The sequence below is a fragment of the Scyliorhinus torazame genome, chromosome 1 (genome assembly GCF_047496885.1).
Source record: "Scyliorhinus torazame isolate Kashiwa2021f chromosome 1, sScyTor2.1, whole genome shotgun sequence".
Classification (NCBI taxonomy): Eukaryota; Metazoa; Chordata; class Chondrichthyes; order Carcharhiniformes; family Scyliorhinidae; genus Scyliorhinus; species Scyliorhinus torazame.
The window spans coordinates 202652370-202670934 of NC_092707.1; the positions used below are offsets into that span (position 1 = coordinate 202652370).

Sequence of the window (18565 nt, forward strand, 5' to 3'; positions counted from 1 at the left end):
CCCCCACTCCCTCCCTGTAAATATTGTGATCATTGTGATTGATCGAGTGTAGCTCCAACCACCGTCTAACCAGGTTTAACACTCTGTTTTTGGACTCACGCACGAATGACTAATTGGCCGATGTTGCAGAAAGTGGGCAGTGTTTGCTGAACACGTACTGCAATAGTCAGTACCTTCAGGGACAATAAAACTGGCCAAGGCAAGAGTAACCGGTAGCTCATCCTGTATTTAAGCTTCAAAGACCTGAGTCATCAGGGAGTCATTGCACTTTATCTCAATGCTCCATCTTCTCAGTCATATTCCAGATATGATGTGGAGATGCCAGCGTTGGACTGGGGTGAGCACAGTAAGAAGTTTTACAACACCAGGTTAAAGTCCAACAGGCTTGTTTCAAATCACTAGCTTTCGGAGCACTGCTCCTTCCTCAGGTGAATTAACCTGAGGAAGGAGCTGTGCTCCGAAAGCTAGTGATTTGAAACAAACCTGTTGGACTTTAACCTGGTGTTGTAAGACTTCTAACTGTGTTCCAGATAGTATCACTTATTTGGGTCTCAGGGTTGTATAGAAATTTGGTGAGACACTTCTGGTTGCGGCTACGCGGAGCTAAGTCGCACGTTTGGCAGCTCCTGCTAAAAGCTGACTTTTGGGCTCTTTTTAGGGCCCGTAACGGCGCTTGTTCGACGTTTCCCGGTGTGGGAAGGGGACAGCAACATTCCCCCGATAGTGTATGGATTGGACCAGGAGTGGGGCGATTAAAAAAGTGGCATTGAAGCAAAGAAAGGTGCGAGGGAGGAGGACCAAGATGGTGGCGGGCGGAGACCAGGCAGCGTGGAGGCAGTGGGCGCAAGAGCAGCAGGAGCTTCTCCAGCGCTGTTTTAAGGAACTGAAAGCAGAGCTGTTGGAGCCAATGAAGGCTTCAATCGATAAGCTGCTGGAAGCCCAGACGGTCCAAGGGGCGGCGATCCGGGAGTTCCGGCCAAGGTCTCGGAGAATGAGGACGAGATCCTGTGCCAGGCGGTGAAGGTGGAAGTGCACGAGGCGCTCCACAAGAAATGGCAGGTGAGGTTCAAGGAGATGGAGAACCGGTCGAGGCGGAAAAACCTGAGGATCCTGGGTCTCCTGGAGGGGCTGGAGGGGTCGGACGTGGGGGCCTACGTGGTCACCATGCTGAACTCGCTGATGGGAGTGGGGGCCTTTCAGGGGCCCTTGGAGCTAGAGGGGGCCCACCGAGTGCTGGCGAGGAGGCCCAAGCCCAGCGAGCCGCCGCGGGTGGTGCTGATGCAGTTCCACCGGTTTACTGATCGAGAGTGTGTGTTAAGGTGGGCCAAGAAGGAGCGGAGCAGTAGGTGGGAGAACGCGGAGGTCCGGATCTACCAGGATTGGAGTGCGGAGGTGGCGAAGAAGAGGGCCGGTTACAACCGGGCGAAGGCAGTGCTGCACAGGAAGGGGGTGAAGTTCGGTATACTGCAGCCGGCGCGTCTGTGGGTCACCTATAAGGATCAACACCACTATTTTGAGTCCCCAACAGGAGATGTTGGCCTTTATTCAGGCCGGAAAACTGTACTCAGACTAAGGGTCGGGGATGAGGGGTCGCGGTGGAGGGATGGTTGGGGATTGTTGGGTTGTGTTTCGAGGGGGGGTTCTTTGTTTTTTGGGGGTTGATTGGGCATTGTTTTAATTAGGTCCGCCGGGCGGGCTCGTGGAGGGGGTAGGTAAACTGCTTGGTGGGTTGATGGTCGGTGGGGGAGATGGGGCCCCGCGGGGGATGGGGGGGGGGGGGGGGGAGGCCTGTGTTGGAGGTAGTGGGACTGGGCCTGGAAAGGGAGCTGAGCCAGGGGAGGCCGGGCCGGGCGAGTGGAAAGCACGGGCTTTTTTTCCCGTGTTCTGGGCTGAAGGGGCGGGGCCGGAGCTGGGAAGCGCGGGCTTTCTCTCCCGCGCTGGGAGTGGAATGGACGAGATCCCGCTGGTGGACAGGGGGGAGGGGAAGTTCCACACTGGGGGGGGGGTTCTTTGGAGCGGCGGGAGTCGCCGGGGTCAGCAGGAGTCAGCTGACTTACGGGAGTGCAATGGGGGGAGCAATGCAGCTAGGGGGGGGGGACCTAGCTGGAGGGGGGGGGACCGGGTTGCTGCTGGAATGGCCAAGGGGGAGCTGGAGTTGGTAGAGGAGGTCAGGGCGTGGGTCTGCCGCTATGGGAAACGGGCCGTGCCGGGGGGGCGCGGGCACGTGGCTGGCATAGGAAGGGATATGGCTAGTTGGCGTGGGAGAGGGGTGAGTAGCCCCCTGACCCGGCTGATAACCTGGAATGTAAGGGGACTGAATGGGCCGGTCAAGCGGGCCCGGGTGTTCGCGCACCTGAAGGGGCTGAAGGCGGATGTGGCCATGCTTCAGGAGACACACCCGAGGGTGGCGTATCAGGTAAGTTGAGAAAGGGGTGGGTACGGCAGGTGTTTCATTCAGGTTTGGATGCAAAAAATCGTGGGGTGGCGAACTTGGTGGGGAAGAGAGTGTCGTTCGAGGCGTCGAGCATTGTGGCAGACAATGGCGGTAGGTATGTGATGGTCAGTGGCACGCTGCAGGGGGAGCGGGTGGTGTTGGTCAATGTATACGCCCCAAACTGGGATGATGCGGGCTTCATGCGGCGTATGCTGGGCCAGATTCCGGACCTGGAGACAGGGGGCCTGATAATGGGGGGGGGATTTCAACAGGGTGCTGGACCCGGCATTGGCTCGCTCTAGGTCTAGGACGGGCAGGAGGCCGGCGGAGGCCAAGGTGCTGAGGGGGTTCATGGACCAGATGAGAGGGGTGGATCCGTGGAGGTTTGCGAGGCCGGGGGCCAGGGAATTTTCTTTCTTCTCCCATGTTCACAATGCCTACTCCCGGATTGACTTTTTTGTCATGAGCAGGGCGCTGATTCCGAGGGTGGAGGATACGGAGTACTCGGCGATAGACATTTCTGATCATGCTCCGCAATGGGTGGACCTCGAGTTGGGGGAGGAGGGGGACCAGCGCTCGCTGTGGCGCCTAGAAGTGGGGTTGCTGGCGGACGAGGTGAGCGGGCGGGTCCGGAAGTGTAAAGAGAGGTTCCTGGAGGCTAATGACAATGGGGAGATCCAAGTAGGGGTGGTCTGGGCGGCGCTGAAGGCGGTGGTCAGAGGAGAGCTGATCTCCATTAGGGCACACAAGGAGAGGGGGGAGAGTAGAGACAGGTAGAGGTTGGTGGGGGAGATGGTGAGGGTGGATAGGAGGTACGCAGAGGCCCCGGAGGAGGGATTGCTGAGGGAGAAGCGTAGCCTCCAGGCTGAGTTCGATTTGTTGACCACAAGGAAGGCGGAGGCGCAGTGGAGGAAGGCGCAGGGGGCGGTATATGAATACGGAGAAAAGGCGAGCCGGATGCTGGCGCACCAGCTTCGGGAGCGAGAGGCAGCGAGAGAGATCGGGGGAGTTAGGGATGGAGGAGGGAACACGGTGCGAAGCACTGTGGGTAATAACGGGATCTTCAGGGACATCTACGAGGAACTGTACCGGTCTGAGCCCCCACTGGAAGAGGGAGGGATAGGTCGCTTCCTGGACCGGCTGGGGTTTCCGAGGGTGGAGGAGGGGCAGGTGGCGGGGTTGGGGGTGCAGGTTGGGTTTGAGGAGTTGGTCAAAGGGATAGGGAACATGCAGGCGAGGAAGGCACCGGGGCCGGATGGGTTCCCGGTTGAATTTTATAAGAAGTATGCGGACCTGCTGGGCCCGCTGTTGGTAAGGACCTTTAACGAGGCAAGGGAAGGGGGAGCTCTGCCCCCGACGATGTCTAGAGCGCTGATTTCCCTGATCCTGAAGCGGGACAAGGATCCCCTACAGTGGGGGTCATATAGGTCGATCTCACTCTTAAATATAGATGTAAAGTTGCTGGCAAAGAGTTTGGCCATGAGGATAGAGGACTGTGTGCCGCAGGTCATACACGAGGATCAGACGGGGTTCGTGAAAGGGAGGCAGTTGAATGTTATAATGATGCCGGCGATGGAAGGGAAGGCGGAGATAGTGGCGGCGATGGATGCGGAGAAGGCCTTTGAAAGGGTGGAGTGGGGGTACCTGTGGGAGGTGTTGGAAAGGTTCGGGTTCGGGGATGGGGTTCGTCAGGTGGGTGAGGCTGCTATATGAGGCCCCCGTGGCGAGTGTGGCCATGAACAGAAGAAGGTCAGAGTATTTCCGGCTACACCGGGGGACGAGGCAGGGGTGTCCCATGTCCCCCGTGCTCTTTGCACTGGCGATTGAACCCCTGGCCATGGCGTTGAGGGAGTCGAGGAACTGGAGGGGGCAGGTGCGGTGTGGGGAGGAGCATCGGGTGTCGCTCTATGCGGATGATTTGCTGCTATATGTGGCGGACCCGGTGGTGGGATTGCCGGAGGTAATGAGGATCCTTAGGGAGTTTTGAGATTTCTCCCGGTACAAGCTTAATATGGGGAAGAGCGAGTTGTTCATAGTGCACCCGGGGGACCAGGAGAGGGGGATTGGTGAGCTCCCGTTAAAAAGGGCGGAGAGGAGTTTCGGGTACCTGGGGGTCCAGGTGGCTAGGAGCTGGGGGGCCCTGCATAAGCTTAACTTCACGAGGCTGGTGGAGCAGATGGAGGAGGAGTTTAAGAGGTGGGACGTGCTGCCACTCTCCCTGGCGGGTAGAGTGCAGTCAGTTAAAATGACGGTGCTCCCGAGGTTTTTGTTCCTGTTTCAATGCCTCCCCATCCTGATCCCTAGGGCCTTCTTCAGGCGGGTTAACAGGAGCGTTATGGAGTTTGTATGGGGCATAAGACCCCGAGGGTGAGGAGGGTGTTCCTGGAGTGGTTCAGGGATGGGGGGGGGGGGGGGGGGGGGGGGTTGGCGCTGCCTAACCTCTGTGGGTATTATTGGGCCGCCAACATGGCAATGGTGCTTAAGTGGGTGATGGAGGGGGATGAGGCGGCATGGGGGGGCGGCCTGCGGGTGGGCGAGGGGGGATCCTGCACCGGGGGGTACCTGAAATGTGGGATGGCCCGCGATCGGTTCGCCATCTTCTTGCGGGGCGGACTCAGAGAGGATGGCAACCACGCATGTGCGGGTGACGCCAGTTATGCAGCGCCGGCTGCGTCATCTATGCGGCGCCGCCTTTGAGCGGCGACAAGGCCTGGCGTGTGTAGATGACGCGGCCCCGATCCTAGCCCATTGTCGGGGCCTGAATCGGTCGGGATCGGGGCCGCGTCGTGAACCTTGACGGCGTTCACGACGGTGTGGGCACTTCAGGAGTGGAGAATCCCGCCCAAGGATTTGCAGTTCTGTTTTATCCTGAAGCAGTGTACCATGGGATTGTTGAAATGCTGGTTTAAGCCAACAATGTTTGCAGTAAAAAAAAAACACTAAGTGGACGCAGTAAGAAATGTGTGACCTTTGGATCCGGCCAGGAAATTGTCGACCGAACTATGGATCAGCCCATGATAAGCTAAGGAATGTGACCTTCATGACAAGGCTAAGATGATTGGGCAATGTAGTAAATTGTTAGAATAGATAAGACATAGGGCGAAATTCTCCGTTATCGGCGGAAAGTCCGCCGATCGGCGCAAAAAACGGCGCAAATCCCACTTGCGTCACGTCATAAAAATGGGCCGATAGTCTCCGGCCCGAAATGGGCTAGCAGCGACGTGACGGGATCCGCGCTTGCGCAATGGTTCACGCCGTGCAGTGTCATATGCGCCGCACGGCGTGACGGCTCATAATGCCGCGCAGCTCCCCCCCACCCGACCGCAACACCCGACCGCAACACCCGACTGGATGGCTAGCCGTCGCTCAGCCCCGAGGTTCGAGTCACGCGATGTGGAGGTGCTCCTGGACGCGGTGGAGCAGAGGAGGGATGCCCTGTATCCCGGGCACGGCCGCAGAGTTGCCCCACGCCACAGCCGGCGTCTGTGGAGGGAAATGGCAGAGGCCGTCACCGCTGTGGCCCTAACACCACGGACAGGCACCCAGTGCCACAAGAAGGTGAACGACCTCGTCAGAGCAGGCAGGGTGAGCCTCCCCCATATCCCCCCCTCCCCATATCCCCCCTCCCCCATATCCCCCCTCCCCCATACCCCCCTCCCCATATCCCCCCTCCCCCATACCCCCCTCCCCCATATCCCCCTCCCCATATCCCCCCTCCCCCATATCCCCCCTCCCCCATACCCCCCTCCCCCATATCCCCCCTCCCCCATATCCCCAAGTGAATCCAGCCCTAACCTTAACCTCTGCAATGCACGCGCAACCGATGGCGTGCATTCATCTACCTGCCTAACACTGTTGCCTTTTACCCCTGCCACCCCCCCCCCCCCCGCCACAGGAGAAGCGCGCACACAACAATAGGGAGCATGTGAGGACTGGAGGAGGGCCCGCTGATGAGAGGCCACTGACCGTACACGAGGAAAGGGCCCTGGAACTGGCTGGCGGACCTGAGGACCGGGAGGTTGCTGATGCAGAGGTCGGGGCCCCACGAGCAAGTGAGCCACCAACAGCCCGTCCCCATATCCCCCCTCCCCTATATCCCCCTCCCCCGTATCACCTGATCACTGCCTGATGTCTAACCATGCATGCTTCATTGTGTATCGCAGGACCAAACGTCCAGGCACCCATCCCCACAGATGCACACCGCCCGCAGGATGCCCCTCGGAGACCACGGGAGACGGAGAGACCCGCACCCTCCATCATGCGAAGCCCGCAGGATGCCCCTCGGAGACCACGGGAGACGGAGAGACCCGGACCCTCCAGCATGCGACGCCCGCAGGATGCCCCTCGGAGACCACGGGAGACGGAGAGACCCGGACCCTCCAGCATGCGACGCCCGCAGGATGCCCCTCGCACACCACGGGAGACGGAGAGACCCGGACCCTCCAGCATGCGACGCCCGCAGGATGCCCCTCGGAGACCACGGGAGACGGAGAGACCCGGACCCTCCAGCATGCGACGCCCGCAGGATGCCCCTCGCACACCACGGGAGACGGAGAGACCTGGAGCAACAGGGAGACGACACCCCCGTCACGTGCGGGAGCGACCACCCAGCGATGAGGGGGGCAGCCACAGGCCCCCGTCACATCCGAGCCAGGACACCACTACCCAGGACACCACTACCCAGGACACCCCTACCCGGGACACCACTACCCAGGACACCCCTACCCGGGACACCACTACCCAGGACACCCCTACCCGGGACAGCACTACCTGGGACAGCACTACCCGGGACAGCACTACCCGGGACAGCACTACCCGGGACAGCACTACCCAGGACACCCCTACCCGGGAAGACGAAATACCGGACAGTGACTCAGAGTGGATGGGTGGAGACGAACCCCCACCCCAAAGTGCCATGGACTCAGAGTGGGACGAAGAGCACGACACAACGCCACTGCTGTCACCAACACCCTCCACCATCGCAGAAACACTCACCACGGTTGGGCACTTTAGTGATGAGGCGTCTGGTACACTCACTGGTGCGCACAACACAGCCGTCCCGGTACAGCAGGTGGAGGTAGGAGCAGCAGAGGGACCGGGCGGTCGGAGGGCAGCCCAGGCCAAGCGAACATCTGCCGCCCAGATGGATCCCGGGTTCCTGCAGTTACCACACCCACACATAGATCCGATGCAACCACCGACACGGAGACGAGCGAATAGGGTGACGGGTGGCTTGTGGCGGCTGCGGTCGCAGGTGGAGAAGTCCACCCGCGTCCAGGAGCTGGGAGTGGTCCCGGTCATGCGTGCCACCCAGGCTGACACCGCACGGGTGGCGTCCGCGGTGGAGGCAATGGGTGCGACGGTGTCAGACATGGGGAATGGTTTGCGAGGCCTGGGGCCTTCCGTGCAGGCGGCGTCTGTGGCCCAGGAAATGGCTGCCCTCTCACAGGAGGCCATGAGCCAGTGCCAGTGCCAGATGGCAGAGGCGCTCAACGCCATAGCCCAGTCTCAGCAGGCCATGGCCCAGTCTCAGCAGGCCATGGCCCAGTCTCAGCAGGCCATAGCCCAGTCTCAGCAGGCCATAGCCCAGTCTCTGCAGGCCATGGCCCAGTCTCTGCAGGCCATGGCCCAGTCTCAGCAGGCCATTGCTGAGGGCATCGGCGCCAGTGGCCATGTGCGAGCCGGCGTCGCACTGTCACAGACAGGGTTCGACAACCCCCTGGGCTCCATGGCTGCAAACCTGCAGACCCCTGTCGATACCAGCACGGGCCTCCAGGACTGGCAGCGCCAGATGTCGGGGGCGCGTCGGATGGCCAGTCCGTTCGCATCCCCCACCCATGTAGAGGCCTGGGGGCCATCGGGCACCCCGAGGGAGGAGGAGGTGGTGTGGTCCGTCCCGGCTCCCTCTGTAGGGGGAGGTCCCGGTACACCGCGACACCTCGGACTCCCCCCCTTCCGTCCCAGGTGCATCGGGTGGGCCGCAGCCTGGCCCATCTAGGCCAGGATTCCCCAGGAAACGGCCGCCAAAGGGATCCAGTGTCAGAGGGCAGGAATCACAGGAGTCCACCTCCAGTTCTGCTGTACCGTCTGGGGAACCACGTAGACGTAGTCAAAGGGCCCGTAAGGCCAAACAATTAGACACTGAGTAAGTTGGCACGGGTGCAGGGCACAGATGAGTTTTAGGGGCTAGGGCACGTGCATGAACTCCTTTGGTTATTAAAGTCAAAGCTACACCTACCAAAGCTGCCTTTGTGCTCTGTCCAAAGTGTGCGGGCGTGTCATGTACGTTGAGCGCAAGTGTGTGTGTGACGGCTGGTCTTACCTCAGCCCCAGGTGAGTCTGCCCCCTTCCCCCTGGGCCGCCATCAACATCCCCCGGGCAGAGGACAGGACCGTGCGCTGCAGTGTCACAGCCGCATGCAGGGATGGTCCGGGTGGATGGTGGTACTGTGGCCATGGGTCAGACATAGTCCAACGATGTAGAGCCAGGAGCTCATCGGAGGCGGGTTGTCATCATCCTCCATGGCCTGCGATAGACACGCGTCCACCTGCAACTGGGTGAGCCCGGCCCGTTGTGCCGCCGGTGGATCGGCAATTGGAGGGGGGGGGTGGTGTGCATGCGGGAGGGGTGTGTGGGGTTGGGGAGGGGGGTGAGGGTGCTGGGTGGGTGGATGGGTGGGGGGTGTGGGTGGTCGGCTGTTGTCATGGTGTGCGGTCTGTGGCCATACTACCCGATTCCCACGCCCATCTAGTCAGTGAAGCGGGCGTCTATCAGTCTGTCCCGTGCCCGCTGGGCCAGCCGGTAACGGTGGACAGCCACCCGCCTGTGTCTACCCCGTCTGCCCTGACCATTGCCCCCATCCCCCTCATCTGGGGAGGACTGGGCCTCTTCCTGCTGCTCCTCCACTCCGCCCTCCTCTGCCTGCGGCACATCGCCCCTCTGCTGGGCAATGTTGTGCAGGACGCAGCACACCACAATGATGCGGCCGACCCTATCTGACCGATACTGGAGGGCGCCCCCAGAGAGGTCCAGGCACCTGAAACGCATCTTTGCACGCCAAAGCACCTCCGTATAGGCGTCATCAGCCACGATCGCAATGGGTAGCCCCTGTCGCCCAGCAACCAGCCCCTCAGCTGGGGATGGCATCCCTCGTACATGCCGGGGATGGATGACCGCGACAACACGAATGAGTCGTGTACACTGCCTGGGTGACGGGCGCAGACGTGCAGGATCATCATGCGGTGGTCGCAGACTACCTGTACGTTCATTGAATAGGTCCCCTTCCTATTAGTGAACACGGCCCTGTTCTCTGCAGGTGGCCGCACGGCGACGTGCATCCCATCGATCGCGCCCTGGACCATGGGGAACCCGGCAACGGCAGAGAAGCCCACGGCCCGGGCATCTTGGCTGGCCCGGTCCACGGGGAAGCGGATGTAGCGGTGCGCCATGGCATAAAGGGCATCTGTCACTGCCCGGATGCACCGATGCACCGATGTCTGCGATATGCCGGACAGGTCCCCACTCGGTGCCTGGAATGACCCCGTTGCATAAAAGTTCAGGGCCACCGTAACCTTGACGGACACGGGGAGAGGGTGTCCCCCGCCAGTGCCACGCGGTGACAGGTATGCCAGCAGGTGGCAGATGTGTGCCACGGTTTCCCGGCTCATCCGGAGTCTCCTCCTGCATTCCCGGTCCGTGAGGTCCTGGTCTGACTGCCGGGGCCGGTACACACGGGGCGCCCTCGGGTGCCTCCGTTGCCGTGGGGCCGCGACGTCCTCCTCCCCCTCCTCGTCCTGTCGGTCAGGTGTCCCTCCAGCCTGGGCGGCTGCCGCCTGCCCCTCTGTGGCAGCCTGCGCCGCCTCTCTGGCACGCTCCTCCTCCTCCTCCTCCTCCTCCTCCTCATCCAGGGCAACATAGACATGAGCGGCTGCCACCACGGCGGCCAACATCGCTGGATGGTCTGAAAACATGACGGCCTGGTGGGGGGGAGGGGAACAACGACATGTCATCACTGCCCATATCCCCTCCTCCCCCCAGCCAGGTGGCATGGACCGCATGGGTCCAACTGTTGGAGGCTGGCACCTGGCCAGGTGGACCAACTCATTTGCCCTCCCATCACCCACCCCGGCACGGACCCCCTCCCCAACCTCCACCCCAGCACGGACGCCCCCCAACCCCCAACCTCCACCCCGGCACGGACCCCCTCCCCAACCTCCACCCCAGCACGGACCCCCTCCCCAACCCCCAACCTCCACCCCAGCACGGACCCCCCCCCAACCTCCACCCCGGCACGGACCCCCTCCCCAACTCCCAACCTCCACCCCAGCACGGACCCCCCCCAACCTCCACCCTGGCACGGACCCCCTCCCCAGCCTCCACACCAGCACGGACCCCCCCCAACCCCCACCCCAGCACGGACCCCCCCCCCCAACCTCCACCCCGGCACGGACCCCCTCCCCAACCCCCAACCTCCACCCCAGCACGGACCCCCCCCCAACCTCCACCCCAGCACGGACCCCCTCCCCAACCTCCACCCCAGCACGGACCCCCTCCCCAACCTCCACCCCAGCACGGACCCCCTCCCCAACCCCCAACCTCCACCCCAGCACGGACCCCCCCCCCAACCTCCACCCCGGTACGGACCCCCTCCCCAACCCCCAACCTCCACCCCAGCACGGACCCCCCCCCAAACCCAACCTCCACCCCAGCACGGACCCCCCCAACCTCCACCCCAGCACGGACCCCCCCCCCAACCTCCACCCCGGCACGGACCCCCTCCCCAACCCCCAACCTCCACCCCAGCACGGACCCCCCCCCCCAACCTCCACCCCAGCACGGACCCCCCCCCCAACCTCCACCCCAGCACGGACCCCCTCCCCAACCCCCAACCTCCACCCCAGCACGGACCCCCCCCCAACCTCCACCCCAGCACGGACCCCCTCCCCAACCTCCACCCCGGCACGGACCCCCTCCCCAACCCCCAACCTCCACCACAGCACGGACCCCCCCCCAACCTCCACTCCGGCACGGACCCCCTCCCCAACCCCCAACCTAGCACGGACCCCCCCCAACCCCCAACCTCCACCCCGGCACGGACCCCCCCCAACCTCCACCCCAGCACGGACCCCCTCCCCAACCTCCACCCCAGCACGGACCCCCCCCCCCAACCTCCACCCCGGCACGGTCCCCCTCCCCAACCCCCAACCTCCACCCCAGCACGGACCCCCCCACCAACCTCCACCCCAGCACGGACCCCCTCCCCAACCTCCACCCCAGCACGGACCCCCTCCCCAACCCCCAACCTCCACCCCAGCACGGACCCCCCCCCAACCTGCACCCCGGCACGGACCCCCTCCCTAACCCCCAACCTCCACCCCGGCACGGACCCCCCCCAACCTCCACCCCAGCACGGACCCCCTCCCGGCACTCCCCCGGAGCCCAGCCTACTCTAACCCCCCCCCCCCCCGCCGCACACACACACACACAAGCCGAGACACACCTCTCCTCACGCAATCAGTCTGCGGCCACGCCATTTCCTGCCCAGAGCCAACCCCCCAGGCCGTCACTCACCTCCTCGCTGGTCGGCGTGAGCCTGGAGCACCGGGTCACGCCGATGAAAAGGAGGTTTGATTCACGTCGACGTGAACGGTCATCACGTCGACGGGACTTCGGCCCATCCGGAAGGGAGAATATCGGCAGGCCGAAAATCGGCTGCCTTGCGCAGACCCGTGACATTCTCCGCGGCAGCGGCGCCATTAACGCCCCGCCGACTTTTCTCCCTTCGGAGACTTCGGCGGGGGCGGGGGCGGGATTCACGGCGGCCAACGGCCATTCTCCGACCCGGCGGGGGGTCGGAGAATGACGCCCATAGTTTGTGATTCACTGAACTGTGGACATCGTTTGAGTTAAGGATCAGATCATTCCATGACTATTTTGTAAATTGATCTGTGATTGTGGATGTACTAAACTAGGTGTACAAGAGCAATAAAAGTTACTGGTGAGCATTCACACAGTTGGTATAAATACACGATGGAAACTCTGGAAGGGATTCTCCGGCCTCCCATCTGTGTGTTTGGGCGACTGTGTGCCGTTCACTGGTGGCGGGATTTTCTGCTTCCACCGCTATTAATGGGAATTCCCCATTGAAGCCATCCCACACCGCCGGAAAACCCAAGGGAGGGGGTGCGCTGCCAGATGGCCTCAGGGCATTCTGAGACGGCATTTCCGTGGGCATAATTGTGTTGAATAAACTGCTGCTTGATTCACCCACAGCCGACTCTGTGTCACGTGTCTTTAGATACTCTACAACAACCCAAATGCACACTGCTGCCCCCAACCTGTTTTTGCAGCCGCTCCATTTCATCTCGCTCTGCTTCAGCTTCTCTCCACCGACATTCCTCTTCCTGAAGCTGCTGCTCTTCTTCCTTCCTTTGGTTTTCTTCCTCCAGTCGAAGAGCTTCGGCCATGCGCTGGGCTTTCTCTTCAGCCTTTCTGCGGGCCATTTCCTCTTTCATCAGCCTACATGGAACAGAGCGAATAGTTCATGTTCTTCAGGTGAAGGGGACTACATTTTGCTTTCCCAGGGCTCTATCAAAGGTGATGGAGAGAAGGGGACGTGAATCAAATCCAAGGATGCAACAGCCTGGTAACCCAATAGTCCCAGGATTCTCGAAGGGCACTATTAAAGGAATTTACAAGCTGAGGCTTGCTGTGTGCGGCAGTTACAGTTTGCTAAATTATTTTTACTCAACATCTTCAACCAGAACAGGAGACTAGGCCAAGGGCTAAAAGATGCTGCATTTCTCCAACACGCCCAGACTCAAAATGAAGGGGCAATGTGTTAACCCATTAACCCCACAAACCCAGAACATGAACGGGGGGGGGGGGCAGTGTGTTAACCCATTAACCCCCAAACCCAGAGCATGAAGGAGGGTAGTGTGTTAACTTATTAACCCCACAACCCCAGAGCATGAACGGGGGGGGGGGGGGGGGCAGTGTGTTAACCCATTAACCCTGAAACCCAGAGCATGAAGGAGGGCAGTGTGTTAACCCATTAATCCCTAAATCCAGGGCATGAAGGAGGGCAGTGTGTTAACCCATTAACTCCCAAACCCAGAGCATGAAGGAGGGTAGTGTGTTAACTTGTTAACCCCACAACCCCAGAGCATGAACGGGGGGGGGGGGGGGGGCAGTGTTAGCCCATTAACCCTGAAACCCAGAGCATGAAGGAGGGCAGTGTGTAAACCCATTAACCCCCAAATCCAGAGCATGAAGGAGGGCAGTGTGTTAACCCATTAACTCCCAAACCCAGAGCGTGAAGGGTCCGAGTGATAACCCATAAAACCCGAAACCCAGATTGTGAAGGGGGCAGCTTGTTAACCCATTAACCCCCAAACCCAGATTGTGAAGGGGGCCGAGTGTTAACCCATTAAACACCAAACCCCGAGTGTGAAGGGGCCGAGTGTTAACCCATAAAACCCCAAACCCAGAGCGTGAAGGGCTGAGTGTTCACCCATAAAACCCCAAACCCAGATTGTGAAGGGGGCAGAGTGTTAACCCATAAAACCCCAAACCCAGATTGTGAAGGGGGCAGTGTGTTATCCCATTAACCCCCAAACCCAGAGCGAAGGGGACGTGTTAACCCATAAAACCCCAAACCCAGATTGTGAAGGGGGCATTGTGTTATCCCATTAACCCCCAAACCCAGAGCGAAGTTGGCAGTGTGTTAACCCATAAAACCCCAAACCCAGATTGTGAAGGGGGCAGTGTGTTATCCCATTAACCCCCAAACCCAGAGCGAAGGGGGCAGTGTGTTAACCCATAAAACCCCAAACCCAGATTGTGAAGGGGGAAGTGTGTTAACCCATAAAACCCCAAACCCAGATTGTGAAGGGGGCAGTGTGTTAACCCATAAAACCTCAAACCTAAGTATGAAGGGGGCAGAGTGTTCACCATTCAGCCCTAAACCCAGAGTGTGAAGGGGCCGTGTGTTAACCAATAAAACCCCAAACCCAGATTGTGAAGGGGCCGAGTGTTCCCCATTAAACCCCAAACCCAAGTGTGAAGGGGGCAGAGTGTTCCTCATTCGGCAATGTGTAAATCCACTAATCTCACACTAAAGTGTAAAAGGATATTGTCCTAACTCAGTAAATCCAACACCCACCTCTTCTTCTCTTCCTGTTCCTTTCTCTCCTGCTCTTCCTTGTCCCTCTGCTCTCTGGCCAGCCGACGTTTCTCTGTGAGGACTCTCACTGCCTCCTCTGGGTCCGTGGTGCCTGCTATAGTTTTAGCAGGTGAACCTGAATGCACAACACCCTCACGTTAAAAAGCTTCATATGTCTGTGAGATGTCCTAATTGTTTTACACCCAATCAATTCTTTTGTATGGGTTGCAGTTACTTTTGCTATATAGGCAAATGTGGCAACCACAACCACTTTGCCCCATGGTCCAGCATGACCCCAGATTTTACCTCTGACCCCAATTGACCTCTGTTTTGCCCTTTGGGTCACACTCATTAAATCATAGAATCATAGAATTTACAGTGCAGAAAGAGGCCATTCGGCCCATCGAGTCTGCACCTGCTCTTGGAAAGAGCACCCTACCCAAGCCCACACCTCCACCCTATCCCCATAACCCCACCCAAGATTAAGGGCAATTTTGGACACTAAGGGCAATTTAGCATGGCCATTCCACCTAACCTGCACATCTTTGGACTGTGAGGGGAAACCGGAGCCCCCAGAGGAAATCCACGCAGACACGGGGATAACGTGCAGACTCCGCACAGACAGTGACCCAAGCCGGGAATCGAACCTGGGACCCTGGAGCTGTGAAGCAATTGTGCTGACCACTATGCTACCGTGCAGCTGCCTTAATGCCGAAGGCAGCTATTCTGATGGGATTACAGAATTTTGGGCAATAACAGACTAGGTTTGTGCAATGTCCCAATACTTTCTGAAACGAAGCTGAATCTAAAAGCCTCACACGTACCCTCATCATGGACAATTCTATCTAATTAGTGGCAGAGAAAAACCTGGTCTCCTGTTGGCATTTTAGAGGGACACTATCCCAATACAAAAAAGCTCCAATGGGAAATGTTAGTCAATCTATTTTGCATGGAGCTGTTGCCCCCTTTGAGTACCCTTAATTTGCATTTTTTGTTGTCCCATTCAACAACACAGGTATATATATGCCTTTACCACTGTGCGGAGGTAGGAGTAGCTCCCAATATAGCCTTCCCACAATTACTGCAGCTGGAGATACCCTTCTTAAAAGGGACACTCCTGATAGCATTTGGACCTCGCAACAAAAGGTGACACAGATCACTCGGCAGCCGGGGCGGTGGCAGCATGAATCCCGTCAGGTGTAAACTCCCCGCCTGGACAGCCTGGCTCCTCCTGAGCCTGGCCGCAACCGTCGCCGGGTCCGCCGGAAAGGTGAGGAGAACCCCCATCGCCGCCATTCTCCCGGGGGACAGAGGAGGAGAGAGAGGGTTTGTTTTTCAACATGTCCCTGGCTGTGTTGTTTCTCCTCGGCATCCTCCTCCTCGGCTCGGTGTCCCCCGGCCATCTTCTGCGGAGAAAAAGGATTCATCTGCCTCTCGCTGCTTTATTTTTCCTCCCTTTTAAATCGTGCCTTTAAAATTAAAATAAATGATTCATTTATATCTGGGACGAGGAGCCTCCCCACCACTCCACTGGGGATGGGGGGGGGGGGGGGGAAGGGGGGGGCATTGGGTTTATTTCCAATTTAAATCCCTGGGGCAGCAGCGGAATCCGTCCGTCTGACGTGGAATAACAATCTGGGGAGGGGTGTCGGGTCCCCCCCCCGCTCCACCCCCCACCACCTCCCTCACCCCCCCCTCCCTCCCACCCCCATCCCTCCCACCTCCCTCACCCCACCTCCCCTCCCCACCCCCTCCCCCCCTCCCACCCCCCTCCTCATCCCTCCCCCTCACCCCCTCTCCCTCCTCCTCACCCCCCTCCCCCTCCCTCCTCCTCATCCCCCCTCCCTCCCCCTCACCCCCCCTGCCTCCCCCTCACCCCCCTCCCTCCCCCTCACCCCACCTCCATCCCCCTCCACCCCACCTCCAGCCCCCCGTCCCCTTCGCCCCCTCCATCCCCCTCACCCCCCTCCGTCCCCCTCACCCCCTCCGTCCCCCTCACCCCCCCTCCGTCCCCCCGCCATCCCCCTCGCCCCCCCTCCGTCCCCCTCACCCTCCTCCGACCCCCTCACCCCCCTCCGTCCCCCTCACCCTCCTCCGACCCCCTCACCCCCCTCCGTCCCCCTCACCCCCCCCCCCCTTCATCCCCCTCACCCCCCCTCCGTCCCCCTCAAAAAAAAAGGTGACACAGCTTGTGAAAACTGCGTGTCTTTCTGTGGCTGTGTTTGGGTGTTTTGGGTAGGAGGGGAGAGAGTGGTGCTTCCATGGGGGTGCTGCCGTGGGGGTGCAGGATTTCCTTCCTCCCTGGACCCCACTCTAATGAGCTAACCTATTGTCTGATTCCAACCCCTGTCAAGGCTACAGCAGGTGGCAATGTGCCCAGATTCTAATCGGCACACTCTTACATGATTTCTGTATTTATGCAGCACTTTAGTATATACCAAGGAGGCCACATGCAGAGTATGACTTTGAAGCCCAGCAATGATTGTTAAATCTGGCTACCATCTTACACTTGGTGAGATCAGACAACGGGCAATCAAAAGCGAATGGAGAAGAAAATAGTGGGATAGAAGGATAAATTTAGATGCTGAAATGTGAAACAGGCTCGAATGGAGCACAAACATTGGTCTGTACTGGATGGCATGTTTCTGTGTGGCATCTCCTATGCAATCCTATGAATGGAGAGCAGAGATTGGAGCCTTGAAAGTGGCTGCTGGAAGAGCATATAAGCACACCCCACCACAGCAGGAGCTAGCTGTAGTCAGTGATAGCAACCATGCCACTGAGGCAGAAAGTTGTGGATTCAAGTCACAAGCCAGAAAAGTATGACAAAAATGTGGATAAAAAAGGGGGGAAATTGGACAGGGCAAACTAACCACATAAACAGAAGTAAGGCATTCAACCCATCGAGATATGTATGCATATATATACACAAATGAAGTGGGAGAATTTTTACAAGTATATTAAAGGGAGTTGCTAAAGTAAAGGTTGGTCCCTCAGAGATAGAGGCTGGGGAAATTATCACCGGGAATGATTAAATAGTAGGCATTGAACAAATATTTCCATCTGTTCATGCCATCGGATTTTCTGGTCCTGTTGATGGCACTCCCCTGCTGCGGTTTCGTAGTGGCATGGGGTGGATTCAATGGGAAATCCCATTTACAGCGGCGGGGCCAGAAGACCCCTCTGCCAAAGAACATGCCTCGGAGATGGTAACCACGGGGCTAATACAGATGAGGAAGAAAACTTAATTAATATCAACAGAAAAAAAGTATTAGGAACCTCAAGGGACTAAAAACTGGCAAATTCCCAGGACCTGTTTGCCTACATCCCAGGATTCTAAAAGAGAGTGCCATATGGATGTGTTGGCTATAATTTTCAAAAATTCCATAAATTCTGGAATAATCCCTGTGGATTACAAATTAGCAAACGTGACACAGGCATTCAAGAAAGGATGGAGAGAGACAGAGGGCTAGTTAGTCTTGCAGCAGTCGTTAGGAAAATGCTGGAATTTATTTTTAAGGAATTCTTAACAATGTACTTAGAAAATCATAGCCTCGAGTTAGTTGTGCGAAAGGGAATTTGTGTTTGACATATTAATTGGAGTTTCTTGGGAATGTAGGTACATTAAACAAATCTAGTTGATGTAATAATGTTGTATTTCCAAAGAGTATTGAATAAGATGCCGCATAAAAGGCTAATGTGTAAGAGAGGGGTTGATGGAGTTGTGAGTTGGGGAATATATGGATGGAGGATTGACCAACAGACAGGAAGCAAAGAATAAGGATAGTTGGGGCATTTTGAAGTTAGCAAGCTGAGACTTGTGAGTGTCACAGGGATCAGTGCTGAAACTTCAGCTATTTACAATCTATATTAAAAATTTAGATGAAGAGAGTAATGTATTCACGTTTGCTGATGATACAGAGCTAGGTCGGATTGTAAGCTGTGAGGAGGCAGCAAAGAGACACAGT

At 58.5% G+C, this 18565-nt stretch overlaps 1 protein-coding gene across 6 annotated transcripts in view; it reads right to left on the reverse strand.

Annotated features, from left to right (window-relative positions):
- The window catches only part of map7d1a (MAP7 domain containing 1a), a 407069-nt gene that overhangs the window by 22174 nt on the left and 366330 nt on the right, over positions 1–18565 (reverse strand). For all 6 annotated transcript variants that reach the window (XM_072502058.1, XM_072502051.1, XM_072502047.1 and 3 more), the window contains 2 exons: positions 14598–14733; positions 12772–12952 (listed from right to left, as the gene is read on the reverse strand). In XM_072502058.1, the coding sequence (XP_072358159.1) occupies positions 12772–12952; positions 14598–14733 (317 nt within the window). The remainder of the gene's footprint in view (positions 1–12771; positions 12953–14597; positions 14734–18565) is intronic.